Source organism: Haliaeetus albicilla, chromosome 13 (genome assembly GCF_947461875.1).
Source record: "Haliaeetus albicilla chromosome 13, bHalAlb1.1, whole genome shotgun sequence".
Lineage (NCBI taxonomy): Eukaryota > Metazoa > Chordata > Aves > Accipitriformes > Accipitridae > Haliaeetus > Haliaeetus albicilla.
The window spans coordinates 36,599,413-36,627,371 of NC_091495.1; the positions used below are offsets into that span (position 1 = coordinate 36,599,413).

General features: G+C 37.7%; 1 protein-coding gene across 26 annotated transcripts in view; it reads right to left on the reverse strand.

The window, feature by feature from the left end:
- AFDN (afadin, adherens junction formation factor) overlaps positions 1 to 27,959 on the reverse strand; it is a 133,168-nt gene that overhangs the window by 95,341 nt on the left and 9,868 nt on the right. For 25 of the 26 annotated variants that reach the window (XR_011327566.1, XM_069800840.1, XM_069800834.1 and 22 more), the window contains exon 2: positions 431 to 626. Coding sequence is in view for 25 of the 26 variants with exons in the window: in XM_069800840.1 (XP_069656941.1) it covers positions 431 to 626 (196 nt within the window). In the remaining variant the exon portion in view is untranslated. Of the gene's footprint in view, positions 1 to 430; positions 627 to 2,334; positions 2,435 to 27,959 lie in introns of those variants that run through there. The other variant, XM_069800838.1, reaches the window with a different exon arrangement.

Genomic DNA, 27,959 nt, shown 5'->3' on the forward strand with positions numbered 1-27,959 from the left:
CTTCCCCAATTTAGCAGTAAAGGAACATGCATTATAAGGCTACCTGTCAAAGGCCCACAACATCAAAGAACTTGAGGATGTACTCTTAAGCGCTCCAATTTAACGCTCCTGTTCTTCCATTATAAATTTAGTCTTTACCTCCTAGTCCCAAAAATAGCAACTGTCTCACAAATGTCAACAAATTAACAGGATGTCAAGTATAGCATTTACTAGATCATAATCTAAACTTATATAAACTGCAGGCCTGATATGCATACTTACATTTTGAAATACCACCACCCTACATAACAGTTAGTAGCAACGTACTTCGGAACAAAAAAACAAAGTCTTACGTGGTTCAGAAGCTGGGGGCAAACCTAAAGATATTTTGGTGGGGGGTGGATAGGAAACTGGCATGGATGCAGGACAGACTTCGTGAATAAATACTAACCTCCGCTGACATGCACCTCATAAAGCGAGTATTTAGGGGACGACAACATTCGCATGTCTGGTCGAAACTTCTCTGCAAGAGTTTCTATCACATCTTGAGTTGTGGCAGTACTAGAGACACGGATACATTTTGTTGCAAAATTTCCAGCTGCTTTGTCTTGAAAGTAGAATCTCATTACTCCATGAAACTCCAGATCCTGTAAAGAAATAAAAATACAAATCTGAGTGGTGGCTAATGGTTATAAAGTTCAGAGTTCTTATATTTTCTTAATACATTTGTAACTAATAAATAATAAAAGACATTCAAATATTGCACTGATTTTCAAAATTTTGAGGACAGTAGAATTTACTAACTAGGACACCATAAACTTGAAGTAACAACTTCTTTTTACGGAATATCCTTAAGTACTCTATATTACTGGAAATATTTGAAACTTGAATCTTTTAAGTATTCAAATTTACAGCTATTGTCAGGTTTACCTGAAGGAGAATTAATAAAAGCTTTTTTTTTTTTTAAACCCAGAAATGCATCTTGAGACTGGTGTCAATATATTTTGTTACCCAGAGCAGGCCCCTGTATCCCAAGTCTGTAAGAGTGCAGGCTAAATATGCTCGAAACAGCAGCATGTCTCAAAGAGAACAGCTTTCCGCCACAGCAGTCCTGAGCATCACCTTTTCTCTCCTCCTTCCCCCCACTTCATGCGCTCTTCTCTCTTATGTTGGCATCTGTTTGTCCCAGAAAAGAGCATGTTCAGGAAGCTAAATCATTTGTTTGTTTTATTTTATATTTTCAGAAAAGTTAGTCTTCGGTACAGCTCCCTGAACACTCTGGGAGGGAAGAAAAGCTCCAGTACCAACACAAGGTGAAAGGGAGGGAAGAAAGGGACTGCGACTGTTAACCAGATGGCTACACCACAGCTGCAACATCAATCTGTTCAAACTATTGTAAATTCACATCCTCAAGTATTTTCCTTAGCCATCAGAGTCCTGTCCTCTGCTCCAGCCTACCAAACTGCAGGAGGATACTGGCTGCTCATGCAACTCCAATACTGGTCTGAACACCCAACTCCAAATTCAGGTTTTAGTTCTGCAGCAGCCTGCACCTGGCCAACTCCTGCCCTTGCACAAATCCCAGCACTCATGGGGCCCTGCGCTCAGGGGGAAGGTTCAAGTGCCCTAGTTGACATTGTCAGGTTTACTCTGCAGTTTAACAACCATTGCTCCTGTCTTCGCTTTCCAGAGGCTTTGAAACAGATATAACCTCTGGTGTCGGGTACAGCTGTAGATTTCATGCTAAGCACAGCCCTTTCCAGCACTATCTCTGATCACAGGAAACACATCGCAACGTTTCTCTGAACAGCAAAGAACCCGAGATATTTATTGAAGCTACTCTATCATTCAGAAGACCATTGCAAAGGAAAAAAAAAAAAGTGTTAGAACCTACACCAAGACAAACACCTCAGTCACCTAGATATACACAGAAGTAAGCACTGCTCTTCCAGGGCGCTCCCAAGCCTGTGCCAATACAGCAGTCAAATGCATATGGACCACGGACCTCGACAAGGGCCCATTTTGTTTTATTGTCTGTTGTTATCCTAACAATTTACAGAATTAATCATCCTGAGCCTAAATTGGTGTTCCCACAGGACTATCTGTTGTACTCCCAAACTAGTGTTCCTTCCTGCAAGGAGTTACAGGTTCCACATGCCTCGCTTCAGCTTAACTGCCACCTCCTCATCCACTCCGGACTTAACTGCAATTATTCAAAGGTAGGTCTCAGTTATTCTACCCTGAATGCTTTTGTAACAGTTACTACTCACCTCTGAAAAGTATCCTATCCACTTCATTTCTTGTCATTAATTATCTATCTCTAATTATTAACTAATTATCCATACGAGGACTTACCCCTCTCATGCAGAAGGCTACCGAATGACTTCTGGAAATCCTACCCACCATAGCAAACTGGAACTTCCTGACATGTATTCTTGTTAATTCCTTCAGTGAGCCCAAAAGGTTTGAGGCACAACTTCTTTTCACAAAGCTCTCTTGACCTTTCCACAATCTGTTATAACTACCACGTGTCCATGAAGTCTGTGTGTTACTGTAGTTTCTAATCAGCAGAGACAACACTCTGAGTAAACGTCCTTTTAATACTGGCCTCACACTGCATTTATATCCAATGACCTAAAGGTGTCTAGCTAAAGGAGTCATTATGTTCCAGTTAGTAAAATTATTTCGTCCCTCACTTTCTCTAGAGTCATTGGATGAACTCTGGTTCTAGCAACTTGCTTTCATGCTGTCCATTTGTCCTCTAAACTCTTAACAAATTCTGATTTGAGAGGGTTCCTCTGATGAGTTACCCATAAAAGGTTCTTGGCAGGGCAACCTTTCCAAGATTTTCAACAATGAACACAGATGCAAAGCAAAGTTTTTCTGCTACCGCCTTATCTTCTGAAAGTTTCTTTTATAAAGTGATCATCCCACAGCCCTCGGGTTGTGGCAGGTTTGCTACTATTAGTGTGCTGAAAGGCAATTATTATTAAAGACTTTTCAAACTTTATTACTCAAATTCTTTTGTTCTAGCTTATGCTTCTATATTGTACTTGCCAGATTTTATATCCTTACAATTTTCCTCATTTGGGTACTACTTCAGCTTTCTAATAACTATCTTTGCCTGGTGTTCAGCCATGCCAGCTTCCTTTCACACTTCCCTTGATAGCTGGCATGCTTTTGGTCTGTACCTCCAGCATGGCATCTTTAATTCTCAGCAGGCGGTAAGTACTTTGCTGCTAGTTGCCTCTTTTAGCTTTAACAAGCTTCCCTAGTGTAGCTATGATGTATTTCCAATCAGGTTGGAAAATTTTGTAGTTATTGCAAGAAAAATGAATCTAAGAATGTTATGATCTCTAGCACAGAGAGCATTCTGGCAGGTAACATTTTGATCCACATCCCACACCTTCTTTTGGACCAATTGAAATGGTTGCCTCTTGTGTAAATACTCCTTAACCATGATGTTTCACAAAACAGCCACAGCTACTTTTATAACCAACTTAAGGTTTTGATTTACTTGTCTGATGGTTGCAAAAGAAGATGACACATGAGCTTTCTGCAGAAGTGTCACGAAGCATAATCATATCCCATTTATAACATTTATTTCCCTTTACACAAGGTTTTCCTCACCACTATCTTAAGGTACTGCTGAAGCAATAATTAAGAGAGAAAATGAGCACGCAGCAAATCTCTTTTTTCAGGCATTGTGTATTGTGCAAGTTCCTATACACAGGTAAGGTTCCAGTTTATTTTTGAATTTTTTCTTTAAGAAGAGGAGATTATTTTACTGAGGACACATGCCACTGTCCATTAGCCATGCTTTTAATTCTATACATTTTTTTTATTTCTCTACAACAACACAGCAGAGATTCAAGAGCAAGGGAGTGCAACATAGATCCATTCAGAGAAGATCTAGAAAACAATTCAAGAAGCTCTCTAAACTACCATGGGTTTATTATTTAAAGTTTTACTGCTAAAACTTATTTCTACTTCCAGACACTAACGAAGCAGATGTGACAAAACTGCATTCTGAATATTAAAGATATGATATTAGTATAAAGCCAATTTTGTTCTCCTTCCAGAAAAGTAGTAATGTGTTCTGAGGAATTATCACTTGAGATTTGTTTCATTGCTTTGACAATCTGGATATGAAAACAACTGAATGCATTCACCACTGACTGTCCATTTCCCCCCCATCCTCACCTATGGCGGCTTCTCAAGCTGTGTCCCTACAGTCCATGACCCCCCCACCCTTGCTCAATTTTCCAAAGTTTCCTACTAAAAAAAAAAAATTAAAAAAAAATAGAATGCACAACTGCATCACAATGCTCTACCACTTCCCAATATAAAGCTCTAGTTAGTTTAATGTTTCATTTCCCCTAAGTTCCAAACTGTTCCTTTGGGCATCACTAGAGTATTACAGTATTTAAATAAAAGTGTTTGGTGATATGGAAGTAATTGGTTTCACATTTCAAAAAATTAGGGAAATAGGAGACTACAAAAAGAAAAAAAAAGGCAACACCCCCCCCCCTTCTTCATTATTATTCTATATCACATGTATGTTTGTCTGTATATATGTATCTCCAGTTCAAGACACATTTAACTTCCTGGCCATGTGCTTAGTAGATCAATAACAGAGAGACCGATGCCACCACTCACCCTAAGACAACAAGGTAGGCATCACACTTAAATTTCCACTCTCCACTCTAACACTGCATTAAAATGTTTATTTTTCAGAGGTACCTTTCATCCTCAAAAACTCACTCACTTCTGAACTTCTTTATGTCAAGACTGCCAAGTAGGTTCACTGCAGTTTATAACATGGACTTGTGTCAAGAGAAAAGGCTAAAGAATAAAAATCACTTGTCCTAAACCAAATAGATACACAAGTATCTGTAACTGCCTAACATATACTTGGAAGTGGAGAAATCTCCCCAAAACATTTACAAATATCTTAAAACCATCTTTCTCTAAAAGATAAGAATTGCCATTTATAAACTACCAAAAAGAAGTTAAAACGTTTTCTGGATTTCAGTTACATACTAATTACGTAAGTGTATGAACACCCTTTTAAGTTCCTCTTGAGAGTTTATATGCATCATAAGCAATTTTAGCTTTCTCATCTAATCATATTTTAGATATTTTATGTATCTGCTGTGCAAGCCCATGGCTCCTTAAGTAGGAATGTAAAGATACAGAACAGTCCTCAGCTACACAAGTACAGGCAATTTTCACAAAATTTTAATTCTGATCACCTAGACTGCAAAATACATTTTAAAGAGTACCCAGCAAAAGTCAGCTCTTTTTAAGCCTTTCAAATCATAAAGGCAATTTTCCTTAAATACAAAGCCTGATTATTCTTTTTTATCACTATCAGAAGAACTTAGACTAGTTTCCAAAAGTATATCCTACTCAAAAGAACGTTCCAACTTACGTAATAAAAAATTACCAGTTAACCATTGTTTCTTGGTTTTACAAACAAAAGGAAGTTGTATCACCTCTTCATTAGGCACAAAAAAAGAGATGATAAAAGTGCTTCAACTAGCTATGACTTTTTGTGTGAAGTCAATGACAGGCAGTAACTGTTTCAAAACCAACAGGTTAAATGTTCCAAAACTGTGTCTTTAGAAAAAGAAGAAAAAAAAAAAAAACAAAACCAAAAAACACAACACACACAGAAGCATCAGAATGGCACACTTGAAACAACACTTTCACAATATGAAAAGACTTCAAAATTCTACAAAATCTTGTGAAAAGCTTTGATGAAACATTCTTAGAAAACATCTGCATTTTCAGTGCTATCCACTTCCTCTGACATCCTCCTCGATGACCTCAGACCATCGTTAACTGAACAAGAGCACTACAAAAGCAGGAAGCAAACAAACTTTAGTATGTAACAGTCACACATATCACTTAAAACTGAAAATGTGACATACAAGTTTTCAAATCAATTATCATCAAAAGTTTTCCATGAAGCTTCAGCAAAGTGATTCCTGTTTCTCAAAAGGGTTTGTTTCGTCTTTAAATCTAGCTCCCAGTTACTTACTAGTAAGTAGGTATTTCTGCTTTAATGCAGTAATCAGTAATAAGCAAGATAATCACTCATTCGAAGTTACGTTATACAGAAGTGCAAATAAGTAAAAGAGGCAGAGAATTGCGTCTCAAGCTTCCATTTCCGATTATGGAGGCTGGTTACATATACACACGAAAAGTATTAACAGTTATGGAAGACAGAGTTATTTAAAGCTTTGGTTATTTGAAAATCCCCACAGAAAACCAGCTCGCTCTCTTCCAATCAACCCATTCATTTTAGAGAAGAAGAACATAGTCAAGAAGTGATACGAAAAACAAGCAGAAAGAGATAAAAAGGCCACGCTGTAAGTGATGTTTGGAAAAAGCCTGCAATGTGACACAATGGGATTTGTAGCAGGGCAATCTGGACCTCCTGAAGAATCAGAGAGGCTTCTGCAAACAAAGCACTAATATCCAGGAGCAGTAATCCTTAGCCATGCTCACATATGAGAAAGGGAACCCCTCCTTTAAAGTGTCAGAGGAGGTAATGAGGGAGTATTATCCCAATATGCAGAGCATAGCAATGAATGAGACCATGACTATTCCCACAAGCCAAGCAAACAATCCTTGCAGGCTTTTAAACTACTATCCCACCCATATCAATCAGAAAGCAATACATACTTCAATACTTAAGCATATTACACACTATCCATTTTGTAAACTATTCAATCTCTTGAGCAGTAGAGAATATACAAGTTTCCCTTCAGAAATCCTCGTTTGTAACTCCTCCAAGAGCCTATCTTTGATCTCTTTTAGCTGCATTGATAACACTGTTTGCCTTGCAAGCAGCATTCTGCATGACTGCATCTAGAAAATACCAAAAACCAGCTTTAAGAATGTCACATCTTTCTTCCTGCCCCATTCAAATTCTACAGGCAAAAATCTACAGAAGACCAACTCCTAACTAAGCTGCAATTATTATTCAGGTACATGTACTTGTTGCTCAGGAGTTTTGCTAATAGAATATAAATCACAATAAAACCAATCCACAGTGCAACAATTAGAATTAAAGCAAATACAAGTTGCTTTCAAATGAATTCAGGTCACAATATTGATATAACAGGTCAGCATAACAACAGTATTATCACTGCAGGATATTCTGAAACATCCACATAACGCCTCTGTACCTGACCCATTGTCAGTCTACAGAGTAAAATGGAATTGCTTCCTTTGCCTCTCCAAAAGCCGTTAAGTATGCAACAAATCTGTGCAATTCTAATGAATATATGAATATTAAAAAAAAAAAAAAGAATTCCTACAAGATTTTAAAACTCAAGCATATTAAATCACTAAGGGAGTAGGCACTGAAATTACATGAGGGTCAGGTTTCTAGCATACATTCCCAGCAGTGAATTCTCAACTTGAAACTAAAGGATAGACAATATTTTCGTGCACAGACTCTACAGCAAACTATTAGAAAGGAATTCCGAATAGTCTTAAAAAAAACCCCAAACGAAAACCAACCACACCTGTTAACTATTATAAACTGTTTTACATGTAGTGGAGAAAAGCAACGTTCTTGCTAAGCTACAGTTTTTCAGACTTCAAAAAGTGCAGCCTCAAGATTAACGATAGAATACGCTAAATGATTCCAACAGAAGAGAGGAAAAACAACACAGATGAAAAAACTGCTCCTATAAACATCATTTTCATCAGCTTTATTTCTTCTTCCAAACCTTTGACACCTGGATCAACAAAGACTTTCTTCTACTACAGAATGACTCATTCTGCCACTACAATTTACACACACCATAATGTTGACAGAAGCAGGACCGACAGCTGAGCTTTCTATCAGCGAGAATTATCAATAACCCACAACACAAGGAGCATAGCTAAATGATATCCTCTCTATTTTCCTGAAGAAAACTACATCTTAGGAACCAGCCCTACTACAATATGAAACAAAGCCTCAAGATCAAAAACCAAGAGGTACTACAAACATTTTCATAATATAAATGTAATGCAATGAAGTCAGTACAAAACCCACTGCAGTATATGACAAATGCTACACAAATAAAATCTTAAACCAAGACCAAAATTCATGTCTATAACACACACCCTAAAAAAGGATTTACTTTCATAAATGCAGCTTGAATGCCCATGTGACCTTTGAATTACCACTGACATAAATATTCTACTGTATACTTTATATGCATTCTCCCTGCTTCCCATTACCTATCTGCCCACATAGCAAGACTGATAAATATAATAACTCTTGGCAAGAAACAAACATTACTGTAATCTTGAATATTTTCCTCGTGAGTTACACCTCACAGGTCACAAAATTAAACTCCAGAACAGACCCATCTACACAACGTAGATGAACCAAAATATCTCCTATCTACTAAAAAAAAATTTAAAAAAAAAATTGTTTTCAGACTTGTATTTTGCCAAAGCCACCAGACTCAGTATGCAGCCATCAACCATGCTTCATGCTGAAAACACTTAAGTTTTCATAGCCTTCTACAAAAGACATTGTTGTACAAACAACATGAAGAGTCTTCTGGGAAGATTTATGACTCCAGAAGCAGCTACCATTAGATACCAACAAAAATCTGCCAAGGGTGCTCCCTGAAAGCATTATGGGCTTTTAACCTTCTAACTCTTAATTTTCAAACCTACAGTAAATGGTTGGGAAAAATCTTAACAGCACTTGCAACATACAGCAATTGTCTGCCACCTGCAGGTTATTTTTTGTTAAACTGTGGTGGACAGCATCATTTGACCTTTCAAAATTAAACCAGAGAAAATTTAAATTGTTCTTACAAAATAAAATCTACAACAGTTAACTGAAAACAAAAAATATTTTCAACAATGAGCACTACCAACAGTTCTGTAACTATTTAATCATTCATTAAACTAGACTGCTTAAATTTGAAATGCAACCAATAAAGCTACAGGAGATTAAATCATATCCCTGATTAAATCAGAGCCCCCTTTATACACTGTATTGATGCTGATGCAACAGCCATTCAGTGACTCTCCCAATACCACAACAGTGAGGATCTGGTAGTCTCTGTTGATAGATACTGTGAAAACATGACCCAAAAGAGTAATAAATAAATAAATAAATAGGAAAATTATTTGAGGGAGGTGACATGACGAGGAGGGGAGGGGGGGAAGTAATTGACACACATTTCAGGGTATCAAAATACCCTGAAATTCTCTAACAAAACAGAGATACAGGCAAAGTACAATCATATTTGAAATCAGGTAAAAAGCCAGTCAAACCAAAACGAAGCCTACTTTTAGTTACTCGTGACAAACTTAAAAGATGAGAGCAAAAGTAACAAACAGTGATGGCCCTCAAGAATACACCACTTACCTTTCTATTTACCTACAACCTGTCACTGTTGCAGAACTAAGAACCGAATGCTTATAAACAACTCCAGAAAACTTAGGAAGAAAAATTAGAAGTACAGACAATCCACTACAGCTTCTTTCAGGTATGTCTTTAAAAAAAAAGATTTATTTCATCTGAATTCTTCGTATTATTTACTCCATTAAAGACTGTTCCTTTTAAATAGTCTGATTTGGAGGAAGAGGAACACATTATTACATCCACCTCAAACCAAAACACAACAGGAAAATAGTAATGGGGAGAATGAAAGCTCAGGCACTGCAAGTCTGATTTTTCATTGGCATTGCTACTTGCCAACAACCTGCAGAGCTGCAACCCCTGTATTTAAACATCTTCAGATGTCCATCAGGCCACAAAAAAGACTGTCCTTACTCACTTCTACATTAAAAGTGTAGGCACACAGTCACTTTAAAGCAGCAGAAACTCTAGGTGCTGCAGAAAGCCCTTCTTCATACCAAGACACTTATTCCCACCTCCTCCCTTATACCAGACACCAGCATCCTGCAGCTCTACAGCAACATGAATCAGGTTAACTGACTCGGAAGGTATTTTTTTTTCCCCACTCCAGTCAACATGGAGGAAGCTGTCAGTGCTAGCAATTGGACGAAACTGTCCTTCTGCTGGCACCTTCTATTAACTTGAAGGAACCATGAAAGAGCAACCTCTGCCAAGCTAGACACTCTATTCCCACTTTTGCAATAGCATCAGCACATACCAGACCCCGCAGAGACTTTACAGCATTATAAACCAGCAGATGCTTCTTTTTTTTGTTTCAGGCTATGCTGGCTTGGCATGCCATGAAGTCTTTGCACAGGTCAGACAAGCACCAGACCAAAGGCCGCAGCAGAAATGCAGCGGCTCATCTATCCAACCTAATCTGACTGCTCTCATTTTCACACCTGCTGAACAGCATGGTAGCAGCAGCAGTGCGCCTGGTTGACTTGACAGCACCCAGGCAACGCTTAATTGTATTTCTGTTTTCTCATGCAGTGTTTATACATTTCTGAAGGAACAGTTAAGAGTGTAACAGCACAGCAATAAGCTGTTTCTACACACAGTGACAATCCCGTTTTCAAAGTAGAATTTTAAAGGTAGAGGCAAGCAGGTTTTCAAGGGTACATTTTGAATGTTGCATGGAAAACACGAAGATCTGAATGGACATTTTTCAAGGGAAAAAGTAGTTCTAGCTCATCTATACAGTGGCATCATCACCAAAAAAGTTTTCTTGAGTATGCCGACACTGATAAGGTGGAACTGTGTCCTAGCAGAGACTGACAGTCCTGATGAGCTAAGTGGAGATTGCAGCCTACTACAGGAAGATCAAATATCTCAAATATTTTAAAGACTCATTCCACAAACACATGTCATTTAGAAAAATAAACAGATTTTTTTAAAGTCACAAACTAAAGTTTAGAATACTGTACTCTTAAGGGCATTTCCATAACAGGCATACTGCAAGAGTTGTTGGATACTGGAGTGACACGATAATTTCTCTACAATTTAAAGAGATGTTTCCTCTGTAATAAAACTTTGGTAAAGGAACTTATTACGAATAATCTTAAATCCATAAAAAAATGACAGTACAACTAGTTTTCAAATTAAGCAGTGAAACCACTAAAAACTGGAAAGATAGTTTTCGCTCAGGAAGCAATAGATATCTCTAACAGAAATGCCGATCTACTTACAACAGAAAGCTGCACGGTTGAAATGCATTTCCACCAGCAATCAAACTCATGAAGCCTGGTTTCTTGTGGCTGTCCTTCCCAAAGCTGATCACAGTTTTATTACAGGTGGCACAAATCAAATTATTCCTAACACTTCCCTCCTACGTAGATCCTCTCGTGTCCAGAAGTACACACCCTACGCAGTGGAAACTAAATCAAGACTGATGTCTCGTCTCTATCTGACCACTTACTGCAGCAACTTCATATTCCTGACATGGGCTGAAGGTTCAATCTAACAACCAACAGATCAATTAAAAACCAAATTTGACAAGATGGTACTCAGTGATAGGCTGACACCAACCAATACACAGAGCAGCTCAGAAACTACCCTCACTTCAACCACCTGACATTGACCCAACAAAGTATTCATTTTTGTTTGCCATCCATATAACCTGCGTACTGGAAACATACAAAATAAACTCTCATTGCATGACAAAAAAACAGTGATAGCAACAATCCTTTAAATAAACAGCTGTCTGGATTAACTTCTTGTAATTAGCACTGCATTTTTACTATTTTAGTATCAGGCTTTAGTATGATGCAACAGGGTATCAAAAGAAACCATAAAAATGGGGTCATTTTTACATAATGCAACCAGGGGTCACATTATGTATTTATTTTTCTGCTGACACAGGCAGGAAAGACTGACCCAACTTCTACTCTGCAATGATGAACTTGACTGTGTTACATTCGTTTCTCACTCCTGTGTGATGAGCTGGAATCTGCACCACACAGGGTTAAGACACCCAGCTACACTGACTGAACTAGAAAAACGCGGGTGCGATCTGATACTCTGCATGCAAGTGCTCTGGCAACCAGGCTAATTAGTCAGGAGTTTAAAGTAGGAATGCTAACAAGCCGAACAGGAAACAAGTACCTGATTCTCCTGGAGCAGACAAACTGCAGCAGCGAATCTACTTGAAAAAAACCCTGAAGACTTTACAAAAAAAAAAACCCAAAACAAACACACAAACAAAAAACCCCCCAAAAAACCCCACCAAAAGCCAACCAACCAACCTCAAAACCAAACAACAAAAAAAGAAAAATCAAAAACCCATACAACACCAAAATGTGCTTACCTTAACACAAAATCTATTCTTGACTAGACAGAGTTCGCAAATGTCCTGCTCTATCCTCCAAGATGGGGTGGGCCCACTTTAAAAACATTTTAAAAGGAGCAAAGTATTTACTTCTTTTCTGGGAGACCTTAGGGTAGCTATGGATATGAAGAATTATACAGCCAAACAAAATGTAAGAGGATGCTAACTGGCAACATGCAAAACTGGCAGGCCGACAAGGGATTATTATGCACGTAAATTTGGGAAGAAAGGGGTCCCAAATGCAAAAAACCCTCTCAATCTGTGTTCTCTTGTTTACGGCACTGTTAAGAGCTCACTGCCAAATCGGCATTGCTAAAGGTTTTATAGCAGGTCAAGACCTTGCCAAAAAGCAATGTGATAGCACAGGAATTGCACCGGACTGTTGCCAGCTTCATTAACCTTATTGCCCATTTTACTACCTCAAAAGACACTAACGTGCAACATTTAAATTCGTTCCAGTTGCACAATTATTGTCACACTGTTTTGGAATTTGGTGTACTATCATTAAATTCATACATTCCAGATCATATTGATTCAAATCCAACATTTGACTGGATTTCAGAAAGTTATTTTCCAAGTAAATTAGGTTAGTCGAGCAGGTTTGAAGGAATAATGCCATTTCAAAATGTAGCCTAAAATGCAATTTTGTTGTAACAAATACTATGGAAACAGCAGGAAGGACCTCTTTTTGAGCTATTATTATTTGTCCTCTCTACCTGAAATACTTAACATCCCCTTTCCTTTTTAAGAACAACCATACTTCAGGGTATATACTCATCAATATCTACAATATTAGTTCTGCAAAAAAACCCAAACCTAAAATCTGCATTTTTGAACGAAATTTAGTGATAGACATCAGCTGTGTCATAACCAAAGATGCACAACCACAGTGCTTATGTGCCGTTTCACCTTGAGAACACAAGCACAAAAAGCTAAGACATCCTTCTAGTTACTTCTACCATACATCAAGAAAAAGATTATTCATTCACTACAGGTACAACCAAACAGGTAGCCAAATGTACACATGAAAACACCACACGGTTTTAGACATGATTAGAAGCATTAACTGCAACCTTTTTGAACATTTAAAAGAAATATTGGGTCCATGTTGCAACTTCCAAACAGGAGAGAGAGTCCAAAAAACTGGTTATTTTTAATTCTGTCACTCAAAAACTCCTCCAGGAATTATCATTTTGAATGACTTATTTTTTTTATTTAAAGGAATCAGGTCATTTCTTAAAAGCTATGAAGCAGCTTATTAATGCCGTTAGTTATCTTAATGTTGGTTGACAGGACTACCAAGGGCACAGATAGCTTGGAAAAATCTTTACAGTAGTTGTAATACTTTGGCAAAATTTGTCTGTTGATAGCCTTCTCTCTGCAAATCCCACTTAATCCTGTTGTATAATCTTTGGCAACAATTTCACCAAGCACAGTGCTTGGTGAATGACATTCAGCTTCAGTTAGTTGCATTTAAAAACAACTGCTGACAAGTTAAAAAAGAGCTTTCTCTGCAGTAACACCATCTACAGTACCTTCAGACTGATAGTGATTTTGCACTCAAAGTTTTGTGAAGCTTTTTTTGGACTGTTCTCATACAACAAACAAATTCCTCCTCCATTCTAACACAAAAGCTCATTCAAAGTAGTCCTAAACATATAAACAGATTTCTTACTAAGGTACTTGCACAACCAAAATACTGCTTTGGTTCCGATTTTACTCCCTCACTACTCTATTTACTTTTAGATTTAAAACAGAAGATACCGTGTAGCTATCAACATAACAATACACTTTAATGTTTTGTCCTTGAGCTGGCACCTTTCTTCTCATGAAAGAAGCATTTTACCTTCCAATTACCTAGCAGTTTCTTTTTCTCCTAGGAGGCTCCACATTTGCTCCCATCTACAACAGTGTCTGTTTTGCCAGACTGGAAGGAAATTCATTAGCTGAAAGGTCTTGCTCTGTAAACAAGCCCATTTAACAAGAAAAATCTCTATACCTGAAAGCTCTCTTTTTTGTATCCTCCACGTTGTTATTATTATTAGAACAGATCATGGAATGTACTATTCACATAAACTAGAAATAAATTCCCTGAAAGTCCCTAACTGCTGATTACTGGAAGGTTACGTCAGGAGCAAAATTACTCCATGTGTCCTGTCTGTCCATGGCAGCGAGGGAGAGTATGACATTCGGCTAATCCAATGGCAACTACCAGTTCCATTTGAAGGGGCTTTCCTTTTCTCTACCTACCCCCCCTCCAGCTACACGTCATTTCATTGCTTCAACACAACCATTTAAATGAACTCTAATGAGCTAGTTCAGAGAGAAAAGCCCAAAGAGAATTAACTCTAGTCTCCCAGCTTTCTTAAGAACTTGAGTCACATAAGACCCAATGCCCGCACAAAGGACGGGTTTAAAAAAACCCACTCAATTGAAGAAGGGGTGAGGGGAGCACTCTTTTGCTGCTAGAAAACCATTTTACTAGCTTAAGCTATAAATATGAAATCTCATCCTCATACTTTTCCCTTGTGTAGCTAGCTATTGGTGCCCCAAAAGAACTCAAGAACAATAGTTTACAGAAGCAAGGAATGCCTTTGCAGATCCAGAACCCCAACTAACCAGGAGTATGTTAGAGGCTAGCTTTAACAGCATCTAGTGGTAATAAGTTGGTTATCTATGGGAATTCAGGTATTTTGTCATCCCTGTCTAAACATCTATTTCACTCGTCTAAGGCTCAAACAAACACTATAGAAGTAATATGGTATTTGAAACTCAGTATAAAAGGCCTAAGAAAGGCTATTAAAATAAAATCAGGCTATATTTCAATAGAGGACATAGCATCTAATGTCTAAGAGTAGCATTGCATAAAAATAAATACAGCTTTCTATTATTTCAACTAAAAGTAACTTAATAATAACTGAAGTTATCAGATACTAAGCTGATGTTATTTTTCTACTGGAAATAACGTTTTCCCCAAAATGTCAGGAGCTGCTGAGTACAAAGTACATTAGAGCTACAATGACTGGCTGCTAACACTAGCATCTGAAGTATTTTTCATGTCCTGGGCATAAAAAAGACAATACTGACAAGGGTTCAGTTAAAGTAGGAATGACACAAATGGTGGAGGAATTACTCAGTGGTGCCAGAGACCTTCTGCAAAACACTAAGTCAGATGTCATCTACACACAAACACTGAGAGAGTTTTACAGTCCTGAGAATCTCCGATGTCCTGCAGAGATCACAGTAGCATCATTTCAAAAAACAAGCCAGAAGAAAAAGGTAAGCAAAACTATTAAAAGAAAATGAGATTTGAGGAAGCGGTCATAATTAAGAAAGTCAGTCCGGAGGTAGGGTGGGTTAAACATGTTTAAAAAAACTCAGTTAAACCTGCTAAAACTAACATTTAATTGTGCCACCAAACAGTCATTAAAACAAAGCAGCACTCGAAAGCACCTCATAACTATGGGAGCAAAAATCTACTCTCTTTCTACAGTTGCACTATTTCAGCCATGGCCACTGTATTTTCTCCTTCCCTCCTACTGCTTCAGACTCTCTTATTCCTCGCTCAGGACAACAATGCAAATGCAGTGACTGTGAGTAATCGCCAATGCTATTCCCAATAGAGGAAACAGCAGTTGACCACTTGATTACATAGGAAGCTCCTCATTTCCTTTACAGTTCTCTTCATAATAGCATAAATAATCTAGAAAAAGGTATCATCTGGTACAAGCATAAAGACCAACTTCAGCAACATTTTGTCAAAAGGGATTCGGTCAGAAATCACCATTAATTTTTCAAACAATAGAGCTGAAGTATATGCCCAAGTTTAAAAAAAAAAAGTTTGAGTTACTATTTTCTAGTTGTTGATCTTACTCTCTCAAATGTTTTGGGGTTGAGTCTCTAATTAGATTAAGTGTTCTGTGCAAGACTATTCATGTTTTATGAAAAATTTCTATTTCCAAACAGTAGCAAGGCAGCTCTTTTCCCACTCATTAACACTGATTCTTCATTACTACTTTAAAATGACATAAAGCACCTTGAATTACTGTTTTGTTGCAATACTAGGTAAGATAAGAATCTGGCTTCACTTTTAGTCACGAAGAGAGGCAGAAAGATAAGTATGGGATTGATTCAGTTGATTAAGTGCTCAAAATTTTAAGTAGACAGTCACTTGCTCACTTCTCATTTAAGCATCAGAACAAACCTACTCCAACAGATCAGCAACTAAACCAATACTGCCCCATCATTTCGCAGCGGCTTGCTCCTTGTTTCACAAAGGGTTGCCACTGTCTGCTTACAGAAGAGTGAGGAAGTTTCAGAGGGCAGGTTGGTCAGATCCCCAGTTATGAGACTGGGTGTGTGGAGTTGGGAGGAGATAGGAACAACATAAAGATGACTGAAAAGCTGAATGCTTAATCATCACACATAAGCATCCTTCACATTACTGCTTTTTTCCTCACCCTTCCTATCCATTCCTGGTCTGGAATAATGCACTTAAAAATAAACAATACATTTCTGTATTTGTACATTGCTTAGACTAGGCAGCAGCTTCATTCCTAGAATTGAGAGCAGATGGTACAGATCTTACAGAATACAACTCAATACCTCCTTCAAGAGTTTGTTCATTCAACGGTAAGAATTCATATTGTCGTAACACAGGCAGTCTTTCTCCACCGCACACTGCTGCGGCTGTCTTCAGCTGAACTGCTTCCATTTATGAAAGGAGACTTCTGGAAGGTTATTTTTCTTGAGGAACTCCAGATTGTGATCTTTGAACTTCTGGGACAAACCAATCCTGACCTATGGACTTCCCAGAGTGCACAATAAACCTTTTTAACCATGTTTTTTAGGTGGAAATCCAAGAACAAGCATCTGGACCCAGGGGTTATCAGCGGAAGTGGTAACTTAACTACCTAAGAACGGGTAGCAAGTTTGCATCAAAATAGATTCCAACACAACGTGCAGGAAAGGTGTTTTAAAGCTTTGTTTAAATTTAATATCAACATATAAAATTTAATGTTGAGGTTTGGGGGTTTTGCTTGCTTGACTTATTTTGGTTTTAAATTCCTGTTATGTTAATACCAGCCTTGGAACATTTACAGAATTAACAGATTAATACTACCCAAGTTTCAAAGTTGTGATTTAAATGTTTATGGTAAAAATGCCCCATTGAAGCAATAAATAGTAATATTAAACATCTGTGGCCAGATGAGATTACAGTCTACTTTCAAAGTAGTACTTCAGCATTTCTTCCACCAAAAATGTTACACTATTAGCATAGCTATATTTCCATGCAATTGACATAATCTCCATATCTAACCAACAATACCAGATGTTTTGAAGTTCTGATACCATGAAAAAAGACCTTTCTGTAGTTAAAATCAACATTTTGTAGATAAAACTTTTTGTTTCTAAACATCACAAATACAAGATACATTCAGCAGCTACCACTTCCCCCAAGCAACGTGTGCTGTTTTTCCGAGACTTTTTTTTAAGGCATCACACAGAGACCCATATCACAACAGCAGAATTCAAAACACAAAGAACGTGAGGTTCAGTATGAAGAATTTAACTAGTCAACACACCATACTGCACAAAATACAGTATTATAAAGTTAATAATAATCGGGAGTGAAAGCAAATACTATTCACAATAAACACATATCACCAAAATAATCCGGCATAACTCATTTGCTGCCAAGTATCTATTACAGTAACTCATACAGAAGTGTGATCCGGAGAAGGAGGAAACACAGGAGCAGAAAATGGGAAGAAAACAGAGTGGAATTTAGACAACTTACAATCATTTCTCATCCTGCAGTATTAGGACTTCATCCAATCTCTTCCCCCAATCTAACATATAAGCAAAGTATGTTCCCTTCAATGTACGCCTAAGTCAAAGGATACATAAAGTGATCCTGAAACATTAAGGCACTTTCAGTAATAAAAGCTGGGCAGGAGAGGGGTTAAGAATGCTGTGTTCAACTTCAGAAAGGATCTATGCATTTCAATATTCAAAGCGCTCAAGCACATGCCTAAATGTTTTGCCAGAGGAAGTTCTACAAGGTGGGGGTTTGGGTTTTGGTTTTTTGGTAGGGTTTTTTTGTTTGGTTGGTTTGGTTTGGATTTTTGAGCTGGTTTTTTAGTTCCATGGAATTCAACGAGGACAAATGCAAAGTCCTGCCCCTGAAAGGAATAATGTCTTGCAACAACACAGGCTCAAGAATGACTGGCTGGGGAGCAGCTCTGCTAAAAAGACCTGGGGATCTTGGTGGACAGCAAGCTGAAGATGATTCAGAAGCATGCCCTGGCAGCAAAGAAGGTCAACAACATCCTGAGGTGTATTAATGGGAGGAATATAGGCTTTAGATCAAGTAAAATGATTATCCTCCTCTACCCATCAGTCCAGTTTTGGGCCACCAATACAGGAAAGACAGAGATAAACTGAAGTTCAGCAGAGGGCCACAAGATGGTCAGGAGGCTGGAGAACTGTCTTAGGAGGAGAGATGGAAGGAACTGGGTTTGCTCCTCCTGGAGAAGAGATGGCTTTCGGGAGACCACAGTATCTACAAGGAGGCCATCAAGAAGATGCAGCAAGGATCTTCACAGTAGTGCATGGTGGGAGGACAAGAGACAATGGACATAAGTTGAAACAATAGAGGCCTTTAAACTGGATATAAGAAACAGCTTTTTCACTATTAGGACAGTTAAGCAGTGGAAGAGGGTGCCCAGAGAGGTCATGTAGTACCTGGCCCTAAGGGGTTTTCAAGACCTTACTGGGTAAAACCCTGAGGGGCCTCAGGGCTGACCTTGCTTTGAGCGGAAGGTTGGACTAGAAACCTCCTGAGGTCTCTTCCAAACCAAGATATCCTATGATCTTACTCAAAATTCTATGGAGGACAGGCTAATTGATTTCCAAAGACCATTCTCCTACAGAAAACACTAATTATTACACCGGCCAGGCAGGCAGATATCCTTAGTTCATGCAAGTTGACCTCCAAGCACAGAATAGAGGACGAGACCAACAGGAGAGCTCTGATACCGAAATGTCCCAACATGTATGGCACAAGGAGGGCCATGACAAAAGAAGGGATGAAAAAAGCTAAATAAAGTAGTTTAAGTAGCAGCATAACATTTGCAAATTCCTCTTCAGGTATGAGTCCAAATGGTAGAGATTAGAGACAGTAAAGCCTATATAAGTGGTTCTACTACACATATCGAGTCATTTCTCCAACTAATGCAATGCAATCCATCCCAGATGGAAATAAACTGGAATGGGCACACATGCCATTGATCCATCTAGGATCACAGGATAATTCAGGGAGGAAGGAACCTCAGAAGTTTCCAATCCAATCTCCTGCTGAAAGAAAGGTCATCTCTGAGGTCAGATCAGGCTGTTCGCAGCTTTATCCAGTCTGGTCTTAAAAACCTCCATGGACAGAAACTGCATAACCTCCCTGTGCAACCTGTTCCGCTACTTGACTATTCATTGGCATCTGAAAAGTTTTATTTTGCAGAACACATTTGTAGTTAGTGAACTGCATAATGATTTCACTTTTAATATAGATAAAGTGAACTGTAAGCCTGAAAACATTTTTTCAAATATTATCATGTGAACCACTGTATAGTGGCTCTAAAATAACCTTGCTTACTCTATTCACCAGTGCAAGACACTAAGACTAGCCTCTAACTATTTTTTCCTTTAAGAATACAAAGTGATATTTTATAGCATAAATAAGTCATCAGGAATTTTCAGGATAATTCTTTTAACATAAGTCCTGTTTATTCTTCAAGAAAGATTATACAACCAAAAAGCAATGAAAGACCAGAAAAAGCAAGACAAAAACAGAAATTTGAGGCAAGAACTCAGAAGAACAGGCTTTAAAAAAAAATAATTAAAAAAAAAAATTCCCCAGCCTCCCTATATCCTCAAACTGGTGAGATTTCCTTAGGTTGTGTATGTTACTTTTGAACACAGTTCAGTTCTGAAGTTCCAGACAAAGCATCTGAGTGCAACAGGGAAAGTGATTCACTGCCATCAATACCAATTTGCCACTATCCTCTAGTTGCTACAGGGTATGTGGGGCACAGGAGGGCGGGAGTGGGTGGAAATATTATTATTATTATTAATAATAATAATCACACGCTAACCACAGCAGTACAACTTGATTTTGAGGAGAACACCACAACCCAACAGAACATGAGAAGAAAACAAACTCAGAAAGCAGGAATGAAAGGAAAGTAGGGTAGACCAAGACAAAAGAGAGATCAAGAGACGAATGAAGAAACACTGGTCTAATTACATTAACAGTCTAGTTTCAAGCTTCTCAGTTGTTCACTTCATACAAGTAGACATAGAGGGCAGGAGGAAGGAAAGAGGCCCAAACAGTATCTGAACTTCAGACGCTAAGAGAAGCCTCTTTGCTTCAGTGTTCTCGTGAACAATAAACCAAAATGAAATAAAAAGCCCCAAATCCACAAAACAGCTAGAGGAACAGCCTTCCTCCTGCACGCTTAAAAAAAAAAAATAATAAAATAATTAAGATAGATAACAGTCTTATTCCAAGGAGAAGAATGCACTTGTGGTTCACCTTATTATTCTCAAAAAATTAGGTACCCAATTCAATTTTAAATCTCTCCTTAATTTCAATTTGCAGATGACAGATCTTATTTTCTGAACTTAATTTAGCTGGCACACCAGTATGTAGCTAATAAGTTGAATGTAACAATAGAAAAAAGTCATGGTCTTACTTTCTACATGCCACTGTGTAATTATAGCTGTATGACAATGGAGATACTGTTTATATTATACAGGTCTAGGATCTGCCTTGTGTGAATTTGTCACGGTGCTGGTTCTAGAAACGAACTATACTAAAAACGAAGTTTTTTTCCTAATCATTGTCAACAATTTCATAGTCAAAAATTCCCAAGTAAATATTTACCCCTGCTGAGAGTCCTAGACTAACAATAATTCATTGTAAAACCTACACAGCCTGTATCTGCCAGTGATGAGTTTTTTCCAAGCTGTGATCTGGATACCCAGAGCAGCCGACAAGACTGCTCCTCCACAGGGAGCAATCACGTCACTGACACTACTATTAACATGCGGATCACCTTGTCATCTTTTAAGAGCAACTTGATATTTAGTAGTTGTTGTCAGGTGATCACTAAATATCTGAAAGTTATGTACATTCACAAAATCACATGGACGAGCGTCTCCATTTCAGCCCTGTAAAAATGTGGTCCTCATTGTCAGAAGTTTGGAAATTCTCAATATAGAAGGCATATGGGCAGCTATCAACACAATCTGTACCAGTTTCTTTTCAAATTATTTAATGCAATAATTAAATCAGTTTTTCTTAATGCTAAGTGAGCTACCTGAGCATTAAAGAACTGTTCTGTCAAGGAGAGAAGAACTGTTGGTTTTGTTCAGCTTTTTGATTCATACCTTTCAAACACATATCCAAGAGACGGCACGCATTTCAGCCCCCCAAAAGTTACAGTCCAGCAAATTATTTTTTTTTTTTTTTAATTAAAACTAAATACAGCAGGGAAATTAGGAATAATGAAATTGACTAATTAGTTTGATGGATTGTAGAAGACAGGAATCACATTTTTAGTCTTTTGTCCTGAAATCAAACTGCCATAGAGTAAAAAACACGTTTGGGCCTTTACAAATTGAGATACCTGACCAAACTATACAGAAGTCTTGACCAACTATAAACACTGTTCCCTCTCAAGATGTTAATTTCCAATGATGCCACCTCTACAAGGTCTTCAGCCTAAAATTTTAAAGCTACAGAACGTCTTGAATTGCTAAAGGTAAACAAACGAACAAACAGAAATAGAACAACTTTTCCCCAAAGCCAAATTTTTCAGAGGTTCTGCTGAACAGCAAAAAGGAGCAACTATAATTTTCTCTATAAGGATATAGGTCTCCATTTTGCAAGCTGTTCTGTTTGGACAGACTCATAAAGTGAGATGGACTAATTTGCAACATCAGAGTCAGAAATGGTAATTCCAACATCCATTCATTTTCAAGCTGTGATCAAGAACTACTGAGCTTGGAGACGCAACTCCTCCCTGTGCCACAGGCTACCCACTCTTCATCATCAGTAAGGTTTACACGACTAAGCAATGAAAATTTTCATGCTTGTTTCAAGAATAAAAAGTGATCTCAAGGAGCGTATTTTGACAATAATCAAGTCCAGATCAGATATATTTTTATTAAAACAAGGCAATTTTTTTTTAACTAAAATTTGTTCACTACTAAAAAAATTCCAAACCTCTGGAATACACTTCATCTTTAGGAAAAAAATGCTTGAAATGCTTTTCAGTCTGAAAATACAATCTAAGCCTTTCAATATACTGAAGTAAATTTTATTTTGCAGTTTTCAGCACTTAAGTTTTCTATAATCTGTCTCAGATATACAGAAAAGAGATACATGATTCTTTTTAAAATGTAGAATAACAAAGTGAAAAGCACATCCCCAGTCAGGAAAGTAACTTTGCACTGCAGAATCCACCCATGAATGTGCTCATTTCACCTTTCAAATGGCACATTTGATTACCAAAGGAGCTATGTTTTAAAAAGTGCTACCAGCTCTATTTTAAGGCTTTCTTCTAGAAGACAACAGATTACTGTTTTTATCATGTAGCACTGGTTAACAAAACTGGTCTCTGCAGCTGTGTTAATCAGGAGTTGCCAGAAGAAAGTGTTTGCCAGCGTATTGTGCATGAATTCTTATTCTCAGCAAGTCCTGCACTTCTGCCCAGTAGGTAGTTTTGCAGACAGTGACATGGCTTGTATGTTTAGTTAACTCCATCTAAAAAATTGGCACCTTTCATTTGTCATCAGTACATTGCAAAAAACTACCAGAAAATGAATCGGTTGCTTACTTTCAAGTATTTTCTTGCTCTAAAAGACAATTCTATCATACCTTAATTTTATTCTTATCAAGGGGACTGTCATTTCAGTGGCACATGGACCAAGGACAAGTTACAATACAAACATTAGTGCAGATGATTAACCGTGAACAGGAGGAGTATTTCGAGTTTAAACAGGCTCAGATTACAAAAGCATTTAGTAACTTGGTTTGGCTTACTCATATATTAAAACATAGTTAATGAAGGCATAAGTGATACTACCATGCAAGATTCCAAGTATATTCTGACTCACTATGAAACACTTTAGGCTTTAACTGGTGATATTACCCAAAGAATCTTTGCAGCAAATCAGGATTAACGCAGTTGAAAAGTTACACCAAGACAGGTCTATCCTCTCATTAGTGAGGGAGTATGTCACAAGAATATGGAAAGATTACCTCCCCCAACACCAACAAAAAAATCTGTCAAGAAGCAAAGATTGCAGTACACCAAAAAGGAAAGGGATTTAAAAATACAAGGAGTCTCTAGCCTATTTTCCTCTTATTTAATCAACAACCAACAATCTCTCTGAGTGTGATATGTGTGCTGGCTACTGTTTTGTTTCTCTACTACTGAGGATGTAAACTTTTGCAGGCTTATTTATACAAAAATATTTTATTTGTACAGAAATAAAAACAAACAAAAAGACATGCACATTTCATATATTCTTAGTTAACACCATATTACCTGTGCTGTTTATTGTTTGTTATTATCCATAATGAGAAGCAAGCTTTCTTTAGGATTAGGTACTTTGAGTAACTAATTCAAGTTTGTTTGGGGTTTTTTTTTATTATTATTGCAAAGCATTTGGGGATTTTGAATTTCTTCTGTAGTCAGTATTCACTTTAAGAATGTTAATAAAACATATATACTTGTCTTAATTAACAGTTTATAAGCTTCCTAGCAGTTTGAATACCAGAAAGTTACACATGTGGAAAAGGGAAATTATTCATCAAGTTCAAAACTTAAGTTACCTATTTACTGAAATGAGGCAGTCATATGTAGATTTGATATCTAAGTATTTTTGAAACAAAAAAATAAAGCCAAAGATTAAAATTATTCAAGTTTTCTGTGAAGATACATCACCTATTTCTCACTGTATGCAGGTACCAAATAGAGAAAAGGGGCATTCTGTGCTATACCATACCAGTCAGCTTAAGATTTAAACTGCGAGGGGCAGGGTATGGTAGTGGTGGTGCATGACATCCTAAGTGTAATTATCTCCTCCCCTCCGCCCTATATTTTATAAGTTGAAATCTCAAATTAGCATGATCCAGCAAATAGGAAACTGCATACATGCATAAAATCTGGCTTCTCTTTATGGCTCTGTAGTAACCAAGTTTACAACACGGTTTTCAACACATTACCTCATGTATCTGCATTGCTGTTTTCCCATCCCATTGTCCCAGAGACATTATAACAAAGTGAGAATGCTAGATCTCTTTTATACAAACACAAGACAGTTTAAGAAGTATGATCTAAATAATCTCATCTCGTTTAGTATCATCTTGCAGAAGCACTTTAAGAAAAAAAAAAATTGCAAGTAATATCATTGGTTTCCAAACATTTTTGATTGAGCATTGCCTACTTTCAAGAATTAAACTTGAAATTGCTCATTACATAAAAAAACACATCACATACGTTCCACCTACGAAACTTTTTTAGATCAATAGTCAATGTAAGGAAAAAGTCAGACTACCATGTTATTTTGGACTGGCATATATAAACAGGAAAGCTCAGTAATATTAAAAAAAAAAAGTCCACTTGTGTATAGCAAGTAAGCAGCTTTTCCCAATAAACACAGTAAGATTTAGCAAAACCTAAACTTGTTAAAACTTTTTTTCATTTGACACAGATTTCACGTATGTAAATATGGAAAGAAATCTGTGAAATAAACTAAGCACTGATTAAAGCGTTGTCAACATTTAATGACATTTAAGTCAAATGGACATTGGGGGTGGAGGACAAGGCAGAGACAGGGCTGGCCAAAGTTTTTGAAAGCCACAGTAAATACCAACAGACAAATTTAACTGCTACTATTCAGTATTTCTGGATGCTGTAGAAGTGGTAAGGATCAGCTCAAAGCAACTGCTAAACATTAGTAGCAGCAAAACCCATTGCTGCCTTTGGCTATCATCAACACCATAGATCTGGAAGAGAATCTAAGATGGACAGAGTTCTGTGTTGCAGAAGACAACCCCAGTGATGGCAATCAGATGGCAGTAACGGGGAAAGAGGGTCAACACCACCAGCTTGCTTTTTGTGCCTCAGAAGTGCCAAAAGGTGGGTGAAGTGGCTGCAGAACAGAGTGTGTACATACATGTGAAACTACTCATCCTCTTTTACAGCTGCTGAGGTGGAAAAGGCTTCAGATTACTTAAGCATCTATCGGCCATGCCAAAGAACAGTGGTCTTCAACATTTTACTTCAGAAATTAAGGGTATAAAGGTATCAGAAATATGCTGGTATCTCACCCTTCTTGCAGACTTCTACTACTGCTGATAATGTCATGGTATTACCTTGGAAAGAAGGGAGTTGGGACTAGGAAAAAGGCATGTGTATCAAGGATCAGAGAAATTGCCTCAGCCATTTTGCACCATAAAGAAACACCCTGTTTATCCTCGGGATTTGGCTAAATTTAGCTCTACCTGCTGTAAGTACCATTTTAATTACCTTTGAGGTGGTTAGAAGGAATTTCTCCCCTTGGTGCAAGATTCCCTTCTCAACAGCTGAGGAATTCAGTGCAAGGTTAAGCCAGAAAACTCATTCTGTCTCCAGCTAGCAGGTACCCAGAATAGATGACACTCAGGCTGAAAGCGTATTAGAAAAAGAAATCCTCTCCAAAATAAGGAAAACATTATCTATGGTTATAATAGTACAGCAAGCAAGAAATAAACATCTTTTCTTCCCACTCCCTTAAAAGAAAACCCCACTGTCACAGCCACCATCAGCACAGGGACTAGCTAGTTATAAAGAGGCCCAACTGCAACGGTCTGGCCGTTCCAAACTCCAAAGTCCACATGGCACGTACCAGAGGACTGGCTGATCAGTAACCTCATAAGAAGCTACTGACAAAGCTGGACAGTCATAAAGTCATGCTCCCGGGGTCTTTCTGAAGCCTACGTAGCAGAATGAACACATCTGAAGACTGTTGTAATTGGCATTTTTCACCCTAAGTAGAAGATTGGGGTGTCTGGTTTAGGGTTGTGGATTTGAGACTTTTGGGGCAGAGTAGTGGGGGGGGAGGGAGGGGGAGGGGGAATGTGGAAGAAGAGGGTTCTACATAGGCAGGTTTACTGAGAGCTAGATCAGTGCATTTATAATGATATACATGATATTTATTAGCATCCGTGCACACACAGATGCTCAAAGACCTGGAGACTAATGTGGAACACTGAAGATAAGACAGACACTTAAGGTAAGTGCTGAGTTTCAACAGGTTTTTACAAATTTCAGGCTGCCACTATCGAGAGCATTGTACAATACTTTCCTGCGGTACAACACTGTCTCACATCGGTACAATGCTATCCAGGTGTTGTGCTGCCACTTGACACTTATCACTCAACATGAATGAAGATTACTTTGAGAAGGCAAAGTTTTCAAATTTGGCTAATCTCTCATAAATTTGATGCACTGATTTTCCGAGTTCATGCTTAATCTTAATGCAGGTGAGAAAGCAAAATGTGAAACAAAAGTATTCTGGAGCTTGCAGTACACTGCAAACAATTTCTTTCCAATAACAAGAATTAGTAGCTCCTTCAGAACTACTAATACTCAGGATACTGAGGCAGTATCAAATTGTTAAGAGATCTTCTTGGTTACTACTTCAGAAAATTCTACTATGATTTTGAACACTGTACAATTCAAACACTTTAAGATCATCACAGATCCTACCTTACAGGCCAACTTTAGTCAAAAGCTACGTAGAGACAGACAGAAATCGGAATGTAACAGAAAACCAGATTCTTCACTGTAAATCCTGACAAAGGCTTTAGGATAGAGACAATGCCTTTCTTCTTCCACATTTTTTTCCTATTAAATGGCTAGAACACCTGAGACAGACTGCAAACCCAGCTCATGTCTTGAGCATTTCCTGTGACTGTAATAATTTCATCACTTTGGGATGGTTAGGTCTCTAGATGCTTGTAGATGGCTTCAGTGAATATGCCAATAGTCAGTACATAAAATTACTTCATTGTTCTCTTCTTTTTGTCTATATATCAATCCTTATCTGTCTGAAAACAGTTTGTTATAGGCACAACAGCTGAATTTATTGAAACAGTCCTTGTTGCACTATGGCAACAATTAGAACACTCTTTTTAATACTAGATACAGTTTCAGTATTTCTGGAGACTTTATCGAAAATATTCCTATACATCTCTTACACAAAACAAAGAAGGCCTTTGTTAGAGCACTTCACCAATTTTTGAAGAAGGCAACAGTTGTTTGGCCTTTTTTTTTTTTATAAAGGCTTCAAAGCTAAAGAATTAGATAATAAAATGCACTAATCTTAAGTAATTCCACCTTTGAGTTTCCTCACTATACAGCAAACACTGGACATAATAGGCAATCCACCAAAACCAATTAGCAGGATTGAGCAATGTTTTCATTAGTAAACATCGTCTTTCCATCAGAATTTTCAAATCATTTTCCTTTTCCAGATATGAAAACAATCTATCCCAGTCTTTCAATAGCCAGAATAAATACTAAGTGTTAAAGAACTGTTTTAAAACTTCCATTCTGTCTACATTGCAAATAAGTAGTATTCATGTTCAATAAGGCTATCACTGTAAATGGG